At 36.5% G+C, this 16,229-nt stretch overlaps 1 protein-coding gene across 12 annotated transcripts in view; it reads left to right on the top strand.

The window, feature by feature from the left end:
- The window catches only part of LOC112402729 (zinc finger protein 300), a 91,825-nt gene that overhangs the window by 37,191 nt on the left and 38,405 nt on the right, over positions 1 to 16,229 (top strand). For 4 of the 12 annotated variants that reach the window (XM_024749862.1, XM_024749852.1, XM_024749843.1 and 1 more), the window contains exons 1-5: positions 8,873 to 8,891; positions 9,602 to 9,728; positions 10,289 to 10,451; positions 15,418 to 15,544; positions 15,809 to 15,931. The exons of 1 other annotated variant lie outside the window; for it this stretch is intronic. In XM_024749862.1, coding sequence (XP_024605630.1) covers positions 10,437 to 10,451; positions 15,418 to 15,544; positions 15,809 to 15,931 — 265 coding nt within the window. In that variant the 5' untranslated portion in view covers positions 8,873 to 8,891; positions 9,602 to 9,728; positions 10,289 to 10,436. 7 more of the 12 variants (XM_024749903.1, XM_024749894.1, XM_024749919.1 and 4 more) reach the window with 7 other exon arrangements.

Here is a 16,229-nt window from a genome sequence, read left to right as displayed (position 1 = left end):
TTTACACTCCCACTAGCTGTGTGTAAAAGTTCATTTCTCTACATCCTTGCCAGTATTTGGTAATATTAGTTTTTAAAATTATAGTCATTTTAGTAAGTGATTAATGGCATCTCATTATGATACCATAGCATTTCCCTGATGACTAATGATGTTGGGCATCTTTTCCTATTCTTATTTGCCATCAGTATATCTTTAGTGAAGTGTCTGTTTAAATCTTTTGGTCAGTTTTAAATCATTTCGTTGTTAGAGGTCTTCATATATTCTGGCTGATGGTTCTTTATTAGATATATGACTTGGAAACAATTTCTCCTAGTCTGTGGCTTCTCTTTTTATTCTCTTAAATTGTGTCTTTTGAATACCAGAGGTCCAATTTATCATTTATTATTTTATGATTTGTGCTTTTGGTATCAGCTAAGAAATCTTTGCCTCATCCTAGGTCACAAAGGATTTCTCCTACATTTTATTCTAGGAGTTTTAGATTTTATATTTAAGGCTATGAGCCATTTTGAGTTAATTTTTTTGTATGTAGTATGAAGAATGGATTAAGGTTTCAATTTAAATTATGGATATCCAATTATTCCAGCACTATTTGTTGAAAAGGTGATTCTTTCCCGCACAGAATTGCCTTTGTTATTGTATCAGTTGGATCTATTTCTGAACTATCTATTCTGTTTCATTTATACATTTTTCTATCTTTATACCAATACCACACTCTTGATTATTGCAGTGTGTGTATAATAAGCCTTGAGATCAGGTAGTGTTAAGCCTCAAAGTTAATTTTTTTTTTTTTTTTGCTAAGTTGTTTTGGCGATTCTTGGTCCTTTTCCTTTCCGTGTGAATATAAAACTGTCCTTCTCATACAGTGACAGTTTTATTTCTTTCCTTGTCAGTTTCTCCTCTAAAGCTTGCTGCTGTTTTGAGTAGATTGCACTGAACTTATAAGTCAATTTGCAGAATTAAACATTATAAAAATAATGAGCTGACACATGAATGTGATGTAGCTCCTTTAAGTCTTTCATTTCTGTTAGCATTGTTTTATAGTTTTCAGTGTACAGGTGTTTCACATCTTTTGTCAGATTTGCCCCCAAACCTTTCATACTTAAAAATTCTACTGTAGATGTTTTAAATTTTAATTTCTGGTTATTTATTGATTGTATATGGAAGTACAACTAATTATTGTATATTGATCTGGTATACTTCAACCTTCCTGAGCTTACTAATTAGTTCTAGTACCATTTTTTTGTAGAATACATTGGGTTTTCTGCATAGAAGATCATGTTATCTACAAGTGAATGTGGTTTTGCCCTTTCCTTTCCCAACCAGACGGTTTTAATTTCTTTTTTGCCTTATTGCACTGACTAGAAACTCCAGTACAATGTTTAATAGAAGTTGTGGGAGTAATTCCTTCCACTTTTTTCTTCATTGTCAAGATTGTTTTAGCTATTCTAGGGCCTGTTTCTTTCCATGTAAGTTTATTTTTCAAAACAAGCAACTTTTTTTTTTTTTATGCGGTATGCGGACCTCTCACTGTTGTGGCCTCTTCCATTGCGGAGCACAGGCTCCAGATGCGCAGGCTCAGCGGCCATGGCTCACGGGCCTAGCCGCTCCGTGGCATGTGGGATCCTCCCGGACCGGGGCATAAACCCGTGTCCCCTGCATCGACAGGCGGACTCTCAACCACTGCGCCACCAGGGAAGCCCAACAAGCAACTTTTTATTGAAGTATAGTTGATATACAGTGTTGTGTTGGTTTCAGTTGTATAGCAAGATGATCCATTTATATATATATGTATTCTTTTTCAGATTCTTTTCCATTATAGGGTATTACAAGATATTGAATCTAGTTCCCTGTGCCATACAATAGGTCTTTGTTGTTTATCTGTTTTATATATAGTAGTGTCTATCTGTTAATCCTATACTCCTAATATATTCCTCCCTACCTTTCCCCTTGATGACCATAAGTTTGTCTTCTATGTCTGTGAGTCTATTTCTGTTTTGTAAATAAGTTCATTTGTATCTTTTTTTAGATTCCACATATAAGTCATATCTTATGATATTTGTGTTTCTCTTTCTGACTTACTTCACTTAGTATGATAATCTCTAGATCCATCCTTGTTGCTGCAAATGGCATTATTTCATTCTTTTTTATGGCTGAGTAATATTCCATTGTATATATGTGCCACATCTTCTTTATCCATTCATCTGTTGATGGACAGTTAGGTTGTTTCCATGTGTTGGCTACTGTAAATAGTGCTGCTATGAACATTGGGGTGCATGTATCTTTTCAAATTAGAGTTTTCATCTTTTCTGGATATATGCCCAAGAGTGGGATTGCTGGATCATATGGGAACTCTATTTTTAATTTTTTTAAGGAACACCATATAAATTTTAAAATAATTTTGTCTAAGTCTACAAAAATCAAAACAAACTTGCTGTCATTTTTAAGAGAAATTGCTTTAAGCCTATAGATCAATTTGGGCATCATTAACATCTTTATTGTTTATAGTCTTCATATCAGGGACCATGGTATATCTCTATTTATTTGATTTCTTTTAATGACATTTTGTGATTTTCTTCCTAAAATCCTACATGTTTTGATAAGTGTAAGCCTAAGTGTTTCAGTTTCTTTGGAGTGATTAAAAATGGTACTGTCTTTATTTGTGTTTGCATGTTTTTATTAGTATAGAGAAATGTGATTGATTTTTGTATTGATCTTGTATCCTCTTACTTTGCTGAACTCACTTAGTTTTAGGCATAATATTGGTAAATTCCTTTGGATTTCCTACATAGACAATCATTCATATCATTTGCATATAGGGACAGTTTTATTTCTTTCCTTTCTCATCTATATGCTTCTAATTTTTCTTTCTTGTGTTATTTTGGTGGGTAGAATTTCCAGTATTATGTTGAAGGAGAATGGTGAGAGCAAACATCATTGTCTTGTTCCTGGTCTAAGAGGGGAATCATTCAATCTTTCATCATTAAGTATTATATTTTCTGTGGGTTGTATTTTTTTGATTTTTGTTTGTTTGGTATATGCTCTTCATTAAGTTAGGGAAATTCCTCTCCGTTACTATTTTGCTGAGAATTTTTTTTTTATCATTCATGAGTATTGGATTTTTGTCAAATGCCTGTTCTGTGTCAATTGGTGTAATCATTTATTTTTTCTTTGTATCTTGTTGGTTAATTTTCTATTTTGAGCCAGCTTTGAATACTTGGAATACATTTCACTTAGTCATAGTGTATAATTTTTTTTTATAGATTGTTGAATTTTGTTTGTTAATATTTTTTGAGGATTTTTATGTCTACGTTCATGGGAGATATTGATCTGTAGTTTTCTTTCACTGTACAGTCTTGGTATGGTTTTGGTAATAATTTCCTGATAAAATGATTTGGGGAGTATTCCCTCCTCTTCTATTTTCTGGAAGAGATTGTGTAAAATCAGTGTTAATTCTTTAAATTTTGGTAGAATTCTCCAGTGAAACCATTTTTCCTTTTTTGTGAGGTCTTTAAAAATCAACTTTTTACATAGTTATAGGATCATGCAGATGATCTATTTCATCTTAATTGAGTTTTGGTGTTTGAAGAAATGGTCCATTTCTTCTACCTTGCAAAATTTATGAGGCTGAAGTTGTTCATAATATTCTCACATTATCCTTTTAATGACTGCAAGATCTATAGTGACTTGTTAATATCTATCTCTACAATTTCCAACATCTTTTTCAATTCTGGTCTGTTTTTTCTTCTTTGACTGATTTTTCTCTTCATTATGAGTATCATTTTCCAGTTTCTATACATGCCTGATGATTCTTGATTTAGTGGTAGACATTGTGAATTTTACCTTGTTGGATGATAGATACTTCTGTGTTCCAATACATATTTTTGAAGCTTTTTTCTGTAGTTCAGTTAGGTTACTTGGAAACAATTGTTAGGTGGCACCAGAGCAAGATTTAAATATAGAGCTAATAATTTCCCACTATTGAGGCAAGACCCTTCTGTGTATTCTTGCCAGGGAATTGTAAAGTTTTCCAGTCTGGCTGGTGGGGACAGGCATTAATCTTGACTTTTTGTGAGCTTCAGTTACTGTTTCCTCCTTCCTTTCTGGTGTCTCTTTTCCCAGACTCTGATTTTCCTTACATATATGCACTGACCAGTATGCTCCTAAATACTAGAAGTGGACCCTCTGCAAGTCTCTGGAGCTCTCTTTCTGTGCAGCTTTCTCCTCTTTGGCTTCTGCTCTGTGAATATAGCTGCCTTGGTCTTTCTGTACTATTAGTTCTTTCTCCTCCACTCTGGAAGTCTGTTGGCCCCTGCCTGGACTCTCTTGTCCTGTGTCATACCTAGAAGTGTTCTCAAGGCAGTAAACTGGGCAATCAGAGGGGTCACCTCAATTTGTTTCCCATCTCTCAAGGGTCACTGTCCTTCACAGCCTGATGTCTAATACCTTTAAAGCCATTGCTTCATACACTTCTCTGGTTTTTCCATTGGTTCAGGTGAAAGTTCCCATCCGTTCCCTATTACTTCACTTTGATCAGAAACAGAAGTTTGGAATTGGTTTATAAAATTTAATTTTGTTTTATAATTATGTAAAATTTTTTGTGGTTACAAAGTCAAATCAACAGAACATGGTATATTCAAAGAAAATTAGGTATGATTTCTGTCCCTTCTATCTTATTTCCTTCCTCCCTGGGGTAGGAAGTGTCTAAGGTAGCCAGTTATTCCCACCTCCTGATATTCATGGCCTTTTGTAATACCCTCTGCATAAGTAAGCAGCTTCTAACCAATGGCATATGGCAACATAGAGGGGATGTCACTTATATATTGATAATAAGATTATAAAAGTTTGTGACTTCCATCTTGCTTACAGACTCTTCTCTTGACTCCATAGATAAGCAAGTTGTAAGTTGGATGGCAAAGTACTGTGGGTGGCTTCCTCTCAACAACCAGCAAGGACATGAATGCCCTTAGTCCAACAATCCTTGAGGCATTAAATTGTGCCAACAATCGTGTAGTTGAGCTTGGAAATGAATCTCTCCCCATTTGAGTCTTCAGATGAAAGAGACCCCAGCCTGGGCCAATACCTTGATTATAGATTTGTAGAAGACCCCGAAGCAGAGGACTCAGATAATCCATGTCCAGATTCCTGGCCAATGTAAACTGTGAAACAATAGATGTGTGTTGTTTTAAGCCACTAAGTTTTGGGGTAGGTTGCTACAATTCAATAGATAACTAATAATACCTTTTATAGATTATATTTTATTTGATGGCTTATTCTTCCATCATTTGCCTTTTATTTTTAAGGTAAACATATACAGTTGATTTTCATTATTCACAGATTCTGTATCTGCAAATTCACCTACTTGCTAAAATGTATTTATAATCTCAAAATCGATACTCACAGTGCTTTTTCAGTCATTGGCAGACATGCACAGAGTAGCAAAAAATTTGAGTTACCACATGCACACATTCCCGGCTGAGTTTAAACAAGGGGATGCTCTGCCTTCCTGTTTCAGCTCTCATACAGAGATGAACAGATGACGGGGATGGTAGGGGCAATTCAGTGTAGTGCAAGAAACTCCAGCTCTGGAGTCAGTTGGATAGGGTTTGAATCTAACTCTGGCCTTTGTTACTGGACCTCAGGCAAATTACTTAACTGTTCTGAACCTTGGGGTTTTTTTTGGTAAAATAAAGAAAATAGAATCCACCAACATAAGTTGTTTTTAAGGTTATAATCTTAATTATACAAAGTTGTAATTTAAGATTATAATCTATTTTATGTTGATTTATTCCCCTTTGGAGAAATGGTTCAGTATTCACTAATTCTGTGCAGCAACTTAACTGAACATAGCTACCATGAATAAGTAGAATTAACTGTATACATATTCACATTTTTAGAAAATAAATGGTAATAACAAACTATTTTCATTTTTTTCTACTATTTTTCCCCTCATATAACATTATATCCTGAAGTTACCTCCATATTAGTACATAGAGACACTTCTCTCTGTCTCTCTCTTACAGCTGAATAGTACTGTTTTGTGTGTATACTGTAATTTATACAGCTAGACCTGTTAGCAGATGTTCGGGTTGACTGATGTCTTTTGGTATTAAAAATAGTAGCGCAATGAGTAACTTTTTTTTTTTTTGCCAATGTGTATTTGGGATATATTCCTGGAATGGAGTTTCTGAGTTAAAAGGCAAAAGCTTACATGTAGTGTTGTGGTTTTAGACGCTTTGATAATCCTCCCCTTAAGAGGTAGAGCTCAATTCCCATTCATTTGATTGTGGGCACCCTTAGTGATTCACTTTCAGGAAATAGAATACAAAAGAAGTAATGAGATGTCATTTTTAATTTAGGTTATAAGAAGACTATGGCTTCTATCTTGTGTATGCTCTCTCACTATCTTTCCCTTGACTCACTGGTGTGGGTAGAAGCCCGCTTCCATACTAAGAGGGAGGCTTGAGAGGGAAGACCCCTACCATGTCATGGGGATAATAGAGTAGCCGAAGGAAATTCCCCCATGGTGAATAACTGAGCTTGGAAATTGAAATTCTGAGGCTTGTCATCAGCTACTTGATCGAGTTTAGAAGCATATCCTCCTCCAGTTCAGCCTTGAAATAATTGCAGCCCTGGCTGACAGCTTGACTGCAACCTCATGACAGACTAGACCTGAACCACCCAGCTAAGCTATTCCCACATTTTCCAATCACAGAAACTATGAAACAGTTAACTACAACAATATATATAGTTTCAGACTGCTAAATTTCAGGTAATTTGTTACACAGCAATAGATAATGAATACATATAGTTTTGTTAACTATTGCCAAATATTCTGTATAGGGGCTATACCATTTTTCTGTCCCATGAGTAATATATGAGAATTCCAGGTTCCCGTGACTCTACTAACACTGTGTATTTCCAAACTAAGAATACTTTTTTTTAACAAGGTAATAGATGAGAAATAGTAAATTACTGTGGCTTTAATTTTTATTTCTTTTATTATAGGAGAGGACTCCTCTCTACCTTCTTTTTAAATTAAATATTAAAATAAGGACAGCTTCCCATCATGCTTAGGATAAAGAGCTAACATTTTCACAATTTCTACATGGCTCTGCACAATCTGATCCCTTCCCATATCAACTTCCACTGGTATCACTGCTTTAGGATTCTGAATTAATCATTACTATACCGTTGGTGCATAACACAGTGAGTGACTACAGTGTCTTACGCACAAGATGTTCAATAAAGATTGATGTAACTGTGGAAGTTTAAATTGGAGTGCTGTTGGTTGCCCATTTCTGACCCTCTTCTTTGTCTTGACGAAATTTTAGGCCTTTTTCCTCCCCTCATACTCCTAAATTTTGGCTTGCCCCCAAGTTTAAACATACATTAAAGGGTAAGGATATGCACAACATCCTCCCTCAGCTGCTTACTCTCAGAATCCGAAGACCCTAGAAACATTTCCTGTTAAAGTACCCTGGTTTTGCCACTTGCACACCTCCATCTCTTGAAAGTTCCTGCTAACCCTTCTTACACCTCCCTACTAAAGAAAAGCCTTTTTCTGTTTGATTTTGTGAGGTGCTTGCAGCTGTCTGAGATTGGTGCATTCTCCCTATTGCAATAATCTTTCTGAATAAAATCTCTTCATATCTAAATCCAGACATGTTTTTATTTGACATGGGAAACAAAACTGCTAATGTAAAATTGCTGCTCATTTAATTACACACAAGCCAGAAATCATGGCTTGTTGTGAAATCTATGATGATTCCAAATTGTATCTATTTATGTACAGGAAACATCAGTTTGTTAGTATGCCTTTTTTTTAAGTAAAAAAGCTTGATGTAAGGTAAAGGTTATGATAAGTGTTTCGTTGGTTCTTTTTTTTTTTAATCAAGTGATTTTTTTCCCCTGAAGTCTAACCTCCTCACTCTCTTCCTCTCTTTTCTTTCCTTCTGTTGTTTTAGTCTCCTCCTTCTCGGTCTCAGTCTCCCGGTTTCCCACTTCTGTTCCTGTGCTTCCATTTTTCACGCTTAAGTTTCCCATCTCTCTGTCTCCACAAGCTTCTCCTTCCCCCATTATTCTTGTTTTCTCCTAGTCTCTGATTCTCATCTCCTCTTCCCTCTCACTTTATTTTCTTCAGTCGGCCTCTGCAACTTGTTACTGCAGTAGTAGTAGTTTCCCCTAGAGAATTCCATATAATCGTTTTTAGCGTAAAATTCATTATTTCTGTGTGTCCTCTTTCTCTGCTCCTCAGTGAACTCTTCCATCACTCTGGCCCCCTTTTCCCACAGTGGAATCTCCATTCCACGTTTTCACCCCTCTCAGAAAGTAAAATCTCCCGGTAGAGGGCTGTGCCATTTACAAACACTTTTAGGTAAAGTCTCCAATGAGAATATTTTACTGTTCCAAATTCTTCCTCTTCCACCAAATGAAGCTTTCTAATAGAGGACATTCACTCAAACTTCTTACCCAGTCCTCCTATAAAATCTCTCTGCAAAATTTTGCATGTTACTGGTTTGTATAATTCTCCTTTATGTCATCTGTTCCCCCTCCCCTCGCTGCCGCGGTGGTACAGCCCGGCCTCCGAATAAACCGAATTCCTCTGCTTGTACGGAACCGGCCGGCCTCTCAAGATGGCAGTTCCCACTGAGACACAGCGCATGGGAGCGGCCATATTGCCTCCTGAACAAAGCCGCCCAGGGTGCGGAGTGGGCAAAGCTGCCCGGTACCGAACAGCGCAGGCCCGGGAGCCCAGTGCTTTGCTCACCCAGACAGGAAGCGGGAGAGTTCGCCGCTATGGATGTGACAGCTGTCCCGGGTTAAGCCGTGACGGGCGTTTCTAGATCTGATAACGGAACTGCAGGTCAGAAGGCGGACATGTGTGGTGAGGAGTGAGTCTTTTGGCTTGGTAATGGGACGGGAGGGGTCCGTGAGTGTCAGTGATTGGAGACTGATGAAGTCACTGGTGGGGAAGGTATGTAGGATTAGGGTTGGGCTTATTTGGGAGTCAAGGATGGGGTGAGCTGTGAGGTTAGTAATTGGATAACGGTGTGTCAGTGACGGGGTTGTCTGTGGGATCAGAAATGGTGTGTAGGGGGACTGACTGGTGATGACTGGGGCAGGGATTTAGGGGACTCTGAGGAATCAGTGATTGGTGAGGGAGGCTGTGGACTAAATGATGAGGGCATCCATGTGGCAGTCAATGATGTGGTGGGCATGGGGCAGATCTGTGGGGTATGTGATTGCTAGGTCCGAGGATTCAGAGATTTGGAGGGAGCAGTAACGGGATCAGGGAATCTTGATGATCATCCCTACTGTTTTTTACATACATTAAAATTTCCACAGGTCATATGCAACCTTAAAGGTCAAATCTCTTCTCAACCATTATGCCCTTAGTCTGGTGCCCCGCATAAAAATGATCATTTTGAAACAAGACCAAACAAATCAAAAAAGATAGGATTATTATGAAAAGTGTGATTTTCGTCCTACCTCTTTCTAAATTTATTGAAATCATTTTGTATTTATTCAAGAAACATTTATTGAACACCTCTTGGGTGCCCAGAGATAAGTATGACTATTTCTCCTGGTTGTTTCCTTCCAGATCTATTTTGACAAAGCCTGGAATACCCCATATAAAACAGTCTGTCTATCATGGGAGCACCCACTTCCTCTGAACCAGTTAAGTCTTACCTACCTGACTCCTTCTGGGACTGAGAAGGATTTCCCAGGTATGTACCTTCTTACGTTAGGGTATATTCCGTTGTATCAGTGGTTCCAACATACCACCATTTTTCTATGCAGACAACCATACTGTTGAAATCAGCAATAAAAATTTAAATGGAAAACATCTTAAAATGAACATTTTGGTCCATGAATATTGATTGGCAGGAAAGTCTGCTGAGTTGAAGGAAAATATGAGAGCTCTTGGGAGATTATTAGAATTCAGCGGCTGATTCCTTTCTGGGGAATAAGGGAATACATTCCTCAGTTTTTCATTTGCTCATTACCCATTCTTATTGCCGGGGAGCTTCATCTTTGTGTGTGTGTGTGTGTGTGTGTGTGTGTGTGTGTGTATTGCCTTATGAAAACATTAGAGTGGAATTGCTGGTTCATAGTGGAGAAAATAAATTGTTAATAAATCAACAGGAAACATATATTCACATCTATACAATTAAATTAAAAAACCTTGTCCAAGTTCTGTATGATCATAGTATGTAGTCACAAGAGGACTTCCTTCACATGATACGTGCTGATCTTTGTATAAAGACCGAACAGTCTTCTCCCACAGGTTGGCCTAACATCTACCTGACTTCTGTGGTAGTTGCTTCTAGACTGGTGAATGTGGAACCTGCAGTCTGCGTCTGATCTGTGAAAACATCCTTCTGATCACCAATTTTGCCTTTTCAGGCATCTACCTTTTTAGAAGAGAACAGAAAATGATGAAGTCCCAGGTGAGTTTCTTTAATTTTTAATTTCTTAAATTTCTTATTTTGGTTCTTCATACAATCAAATGGAAAAATAAAGATAGCTAAAATTAGGATCAGGGAAAGACAGCCAAAATAAAGATCCAGACCTAGAAATAGTTGCTAGGTAATATGTAGACAGATACATTTCCCATGGGAAGAAATTATTTCTTGCCATATAAGACTGAGATTTCATTTTTGGGTCTTTCTCTAGGTGGTGGAGTATGCAGTGTTCTCACCAACACTCCTGTGGTAAATGCAATTATAAATTTCTTGTAGCTGTATCACAGAATGATTTCTTTTAGAGGGAAGTTATCATAATGTCATAGCCAAACTCCTTAACTTTATCCTTTAGAGCTGGAGTCATCAAACTATTGCCTAAATTCAGTTCTCCAACTGTTTTTGTAAATAAAGTTTTATTGGCAACACAGCCATGCCATTTGTTTACATATTGTCTATGGCTTTTTTTGTAGTACAATGGCACCATATGGCCTGCGATGCTGAAAATATATACTTTACTGAAAAAGTTTGTTGACCTCTTCTTTAGAGGACCAGATTGATTATAGAGGCTTCCTATTGGCCAGCTTTCTCTACCGATAAAGTCTAGATAATATAGGATGGATACATTTTGAATGGTCTTCCAAAATACATATTTCTTTCAAAAAGTAGTTCTTGAAATATAATTGTCTGGCAGAGCTTTGGAGAGCAAGGGTCACTGAAGCTCTGTACCCTTTACTATGGTTTCAGATTTTGTAGGATTACTGTCTAACTTGGGGCTAGTTCCTTCTCTGTGTTTCTGTTTTTAACAGTCTGTTATTTTTTTCTCCCTGCCAATATTCACTATATATATGGTATAAAAATCTTTAACTATATAAAAAGATAAAAATTTAAACACTGAGGTACCTTTTAACTTAAACTCCCCTCCTCCTGAGATTATCAGTATTAACCATTTGTTTCTAACCTTATGATGGAGCGTACATGTGTAATAGTACCAGTGCCAGGGGTGTCTCTTACTTTCTTGTTCCTTTTTTGGGGAAAAATAATGTTATAGTAAACATTCTGTTTTGCAACTTGATTTTTAACTTTACTGTCCAGTATAAAAATTTTTGTATGTATTTTGAATATCTTCCTATGCTGGTATATAGAATTCTCCTTTATTATTTTAGCAGATCCATAATATACCCTGTGGACTGGAATTGTTTCTTCATCTGTAAAATGGAGATTGTAATCCTCATAGGGTTGTTGTGGAAATTGAGTAAAAACCACACTTAGAACAGTAACTGGGAATGGTTTGTTTTATATTTAAGTATTAGCTATTATTATTATATAATCATTATTATTGTCAAATCTTGGAATCAGCTTTTGCATTAGGAGTTCTTATGTATATTTTACAGTGGAGCTTAACAAATGAGTTCTATTGTGAAAAGACAGGTGTTTTTCCTTTTTGGGTCTCAGTAGCTTTGGAGCTGTGCTGTCCAATATCTCATGTGGTTATTGAGCACTTGAAATTGGCTAGTCTGAATTGAAGTGTGCTTTGAGTGTAAAGTACATAGTGGGTTTTGAAGATATAATTGCAGAAATTCATTAATAATTTTTAAAGATTGATTACGTGTTGAAATGATATTTTGAATATACTGGGATAAATATATATTATTGAAAATAATTTTTTGAATGTTGCTACTAGAAAATTTAAAATTACTTATCTGGTTGGCTTTATATTTCTGTTAGAGCTGCTTTAAAGATGAAAATGGATTTTTATTGGCCCAATAAATCCAACTATCATGGCTAATTAACTTGCTTATTAGCTCAGGAAGAAAGATTTATATTTTTTCCATACAGTCCAGAAGTGAAGTCATCATTTTCATACATATCTATCTTTCTTTTCTCCCTCTTAACACCTACTCCCCTTCCATTTCCTCCATCTCTTCCATTCGTCCAGTCACTCAAGCAGTAAAAATTGCTTGTAGCTGATTGGAAAGTACAATTTTCCACTGATTATGCACTATTTTACTCAAAATTAACAAAATTTATACATATTTAGTATATTAAAGCATTCTAGTATCATTGATAAAGCAAAGTTAGAATGTCAGCATTACGTTTATTAATTTTCTTAACAGAATGGTTTCCCTCTACATTCTACATTTATCTTCCACATGTTACTGTTCTTTAGATCACAAGAATATTATTGACAGTGCACAAAACTGTTCTTAACTAAGCATGAAATTTATTTTATTCTCTATAATTTTCATTCATTCCTTTTTAGCAAACATTTCTTGAGTAGTCAATATATGTCACAGGTGCTGGCTGGCTGTGAAATATCTCAAGAGTTACACATGGTTCTTGGGAAGAATGCAGAGAAAAATGGGGTGAACAGATGTGGAAACTAACATTAACACATAAAAACTGTATAATAGACATGGGAGCAAGGGACTTTTATAGTCGATAAGGGGGAGCAGCCAGCTTTATAAATAAGTCAAGGATAAGAGTCTTAAAAGATTATTAAACTCTGGATCATGAAGGAAGTAGGATGAGGGTAGGAAACAGCATTTGAAAAAGTAGAAAAGGCTGAGAATTTGAGGAAAACTAAAGCGGAGGGTGTCTCATGGCAAGTTTGTCTGAAGATGGCATTAAGGTAATAAAATATAAAAGGTCTTGTTTACAGTATCAAGGAAGGCATTGTGGAATAAGTACAGTGGTCAAGAACCCAGCTACTGAGTCAGGACACCAGCTTTTAAATTTGACAGTTAATCAGTCATATATTCAGTGTAACCTCTGGCAAGAAGTGACTTAACCACTGTAATCCTCAATTCTCTCATATGTAAAGTGGGAAAACTAAAGGGGTTGTTATGGGAACAAACTGAATGCTTGGCAGCTTGATGGTGTGAATATGAGACTTGATGTGGGGTGAGAGAAACCTTAACATTGAGATGATTGAGATGAGACTAATTATATATGCAAGGATGGACCCAAAGGAGTCTTTTAAGCAGGGGAATGTTGATATTTAATTTTTTTTTCATTCTGAAAGCAATATTTGATAATAATGGAATAATTAGGGGAAAACTCTCAAAGTGGTTTAAAATAATACAAATCACTCAGATTCCACTATTATGAACATACATAATGGTGGCATAATTAAAATAGTCAGTTTACCCTCCAGAAACACCTCTGGCTCTGCAGTTACCCAAGTCCTTTATTTCAGTGTCATGTCAATAATTTGTTATAGTTTTCTCGTGAATGTTACCTGCATATTTCTTAAGTGTGTTTTTCAATATATTGCTGTTATAATTGATGTATTTCATTATATTCCTAACTATTGCATATATATAGGAGAACTGTTAGATTTAGAAGAAGCTAAGATTTCTTTCCTATGAAATGAGGGGATTGGATTAGAATCTTCAAGAACTCTGACATTCTCTGATTCTCTAAATGCGGCTTTTCTCTTTTTTATATGTTATACTTTAAAAATCCTTCTCTATAATTATTAATAAAGGGCTTCCCTCGTGGCGCAGTGGTTAAGAACATGCCTGCCAATGCAGGGGATATGGGTTCGAGCCCTGGTCCAGGAAGATCCCACATGCTGCGGAGCACCTAAGCCCATGCGCCACAACTACTGAGCCTGCGCCCAAGAGCCTGCGAGCCACAACTGCTGAGCCCACGTGCCACAACTGCTGAAGTCTGTGACCCTTAGAGCCCATGCTCCACAACAAGAGAAGCCACCGCGATGAGAAGCCCGTGCACCGCGAGGAAGAATAGCCCCTGCTCCCAGTAACTAGAGAAAGCCTGCGTGCAGCAACAAAGACCCAATGCAGCCAAAAATAAATACATTAAAAAAAAATATTAATAAAAATCTTCCCAGCCAGGTTTTGTTTTGTTGTTATATAATTTTGGGTATTTTTAGAGTTTAAATTTTTACTCCATCCAGAATATATATTTTTCTCTTTTCCAAGACATAAGATATCATTGTATTAGTTATAATTGATGTATTTTATTATGGCAGCTAGGGCTGCCCTAACAGAATACCACACACTGTGTGGGTTAAACAACAGAAATTTTTTGTGTCACAGTTCTGGAGACTAGAAGTCAAAACTTAAGGTATCAGCAAGGCTGGTTCCTTCTGAGGGCTGTGAGAGAAGGATCTGTTCCAAGTCTCTCTCTTTGGCTTGTAGATAACTATCTTCTCCTCATGTCTCTTCATACTGTCTTCCCTCTGTGTGTGTGTCTCTCTCTGTTCAGATTTCTCCTTTTGATGTCGACCTCAGTCATATTGGGTTAGGGTCCACCCTAATAACCTCATATAACTAATTACATCTGCAGTAACCCTATTTCCAAATAAGGTCACATTCTGAGGTACTAGGGGTTAGGACTTCAACTTATGAATTTTCAGGGTATGCAATTCAGCCTCTAACATATGGCTTCAACATTATTCTTTTCCTGTTAACTGTCCAGTTGTTTCAGTACTATTCATTGAATAATACATCTTCCTCTCAGCTGTATGTTTTTTTATATTAAACTCAAATCTTTATGTAATGCTATTTCTTTTCTAATTTATTAGTGCACAGAGATACATTTTCATAGTTACATTCAGTGTGTACATATTAACTTATGCTGTTTTTTTCATTTATTCTTTCATGTATTTCCACATGTTGAAAGAGCTGTATATTATTCCATCAAATTTAAGTAATTGTTTCCTTATTATTACATACTTGAATTGTTTTCCAAAATTCCTCTCAGCTGCTTTAATGCTGCCCTTAAATTACCATTTGTATTAGGTAGGCATTTTATGATTTACCTCTTCTGTTTTCCTGTACTGTCTGGGTCTTCTTGCCAAAGGCAGGATTTTGCATTGGTTCTCCCAAATACTCTGATACAAAACTAGATGTAGGTATAGTTTTGCATACTATATTAGAGATGATAAGAATGATCACTTTAGATTAACAGGAATATACTGTTACAGGGGTTAGTATCATTCAAGGATGTGGCTGTGGATTTCACCCAGGAGGAGTGGCAGCAACTGGACCCTGCTCAGAAGACCCTGTACAGGGATGTGATGCTGGAGAACTACAGCCACCTGGTCTCAATGGGTAAGGATGACTTCCCTGTATAACTCAGACTTGTCCAATCAAGTGCCTTTCCTTATCAGTCTCTGTGGTTAGGTGGTTCCTGACATATATAATGACTTTTATGATCTTCGTACCTTCCCCAATGGAGGTCATTACTTTGCTGAGGGCCAAATATACTACTTCATTGTAGACCTCCTTAAACTGCACCTTCTCTTTTGCCTTCTGTGCAGTCTATCCCAGGTCCTCTGATTTCCATTTTTTTTTTTTTTGATTTCCATTTAATAGGGCATCCAGTTTCCAAACCAGATGTCATCTTCAAGTTGGAACAAGGAGAAGATCCATGGATCATAAAGAGAGACATACCAAATTGGATCTATCCATATGAAGATCAGGCAGATGGGCGACAAGGGAAGTGAAATATCAGGTTTTTTTTTTAATTGATTGATGCCTGAGGCTTATGTTTCTCTCCTTAGTGAATTCTCTTATTCTTTGTTCCTATGCTGAGAATTTACTAGGCATTCAACAAATAATTAATCAATTAAATGTGAACCTTTATAGGGGATAGCTATTTCTTATTGATTGTATATGTATATATTATGTATTAAATATATATTTGTTTAATATAGTTAATATATATTTAATGCATTTTATGAAAAGGCTTAATAGGCAATAGAAGGCAAATTCCTTCTAAGAACACAGGTTGCAT

This window comes from Neophocaena asiaeorientalis, unplaced genomic scaffold (genome assembly GCF_003031525.2).
Source record: "Neophocaena asiaeorientalis asiaeorientalis breed wild unplaced genomic scaffold, Neophocaena_asiaeorientalis_V1.1 scaffold548, whole genome shotgun sequence".
Taxonomy (NCBI): Eukaryota; Metazoa; Chordata; class Mammalia; order Artiodactyla; family Phocoenidae; genus Neophocaena; species Neophocaena asiaeorientalis.
This window is presented reverse-complemented; position numbering and strand designations above follow the sequence as displayed.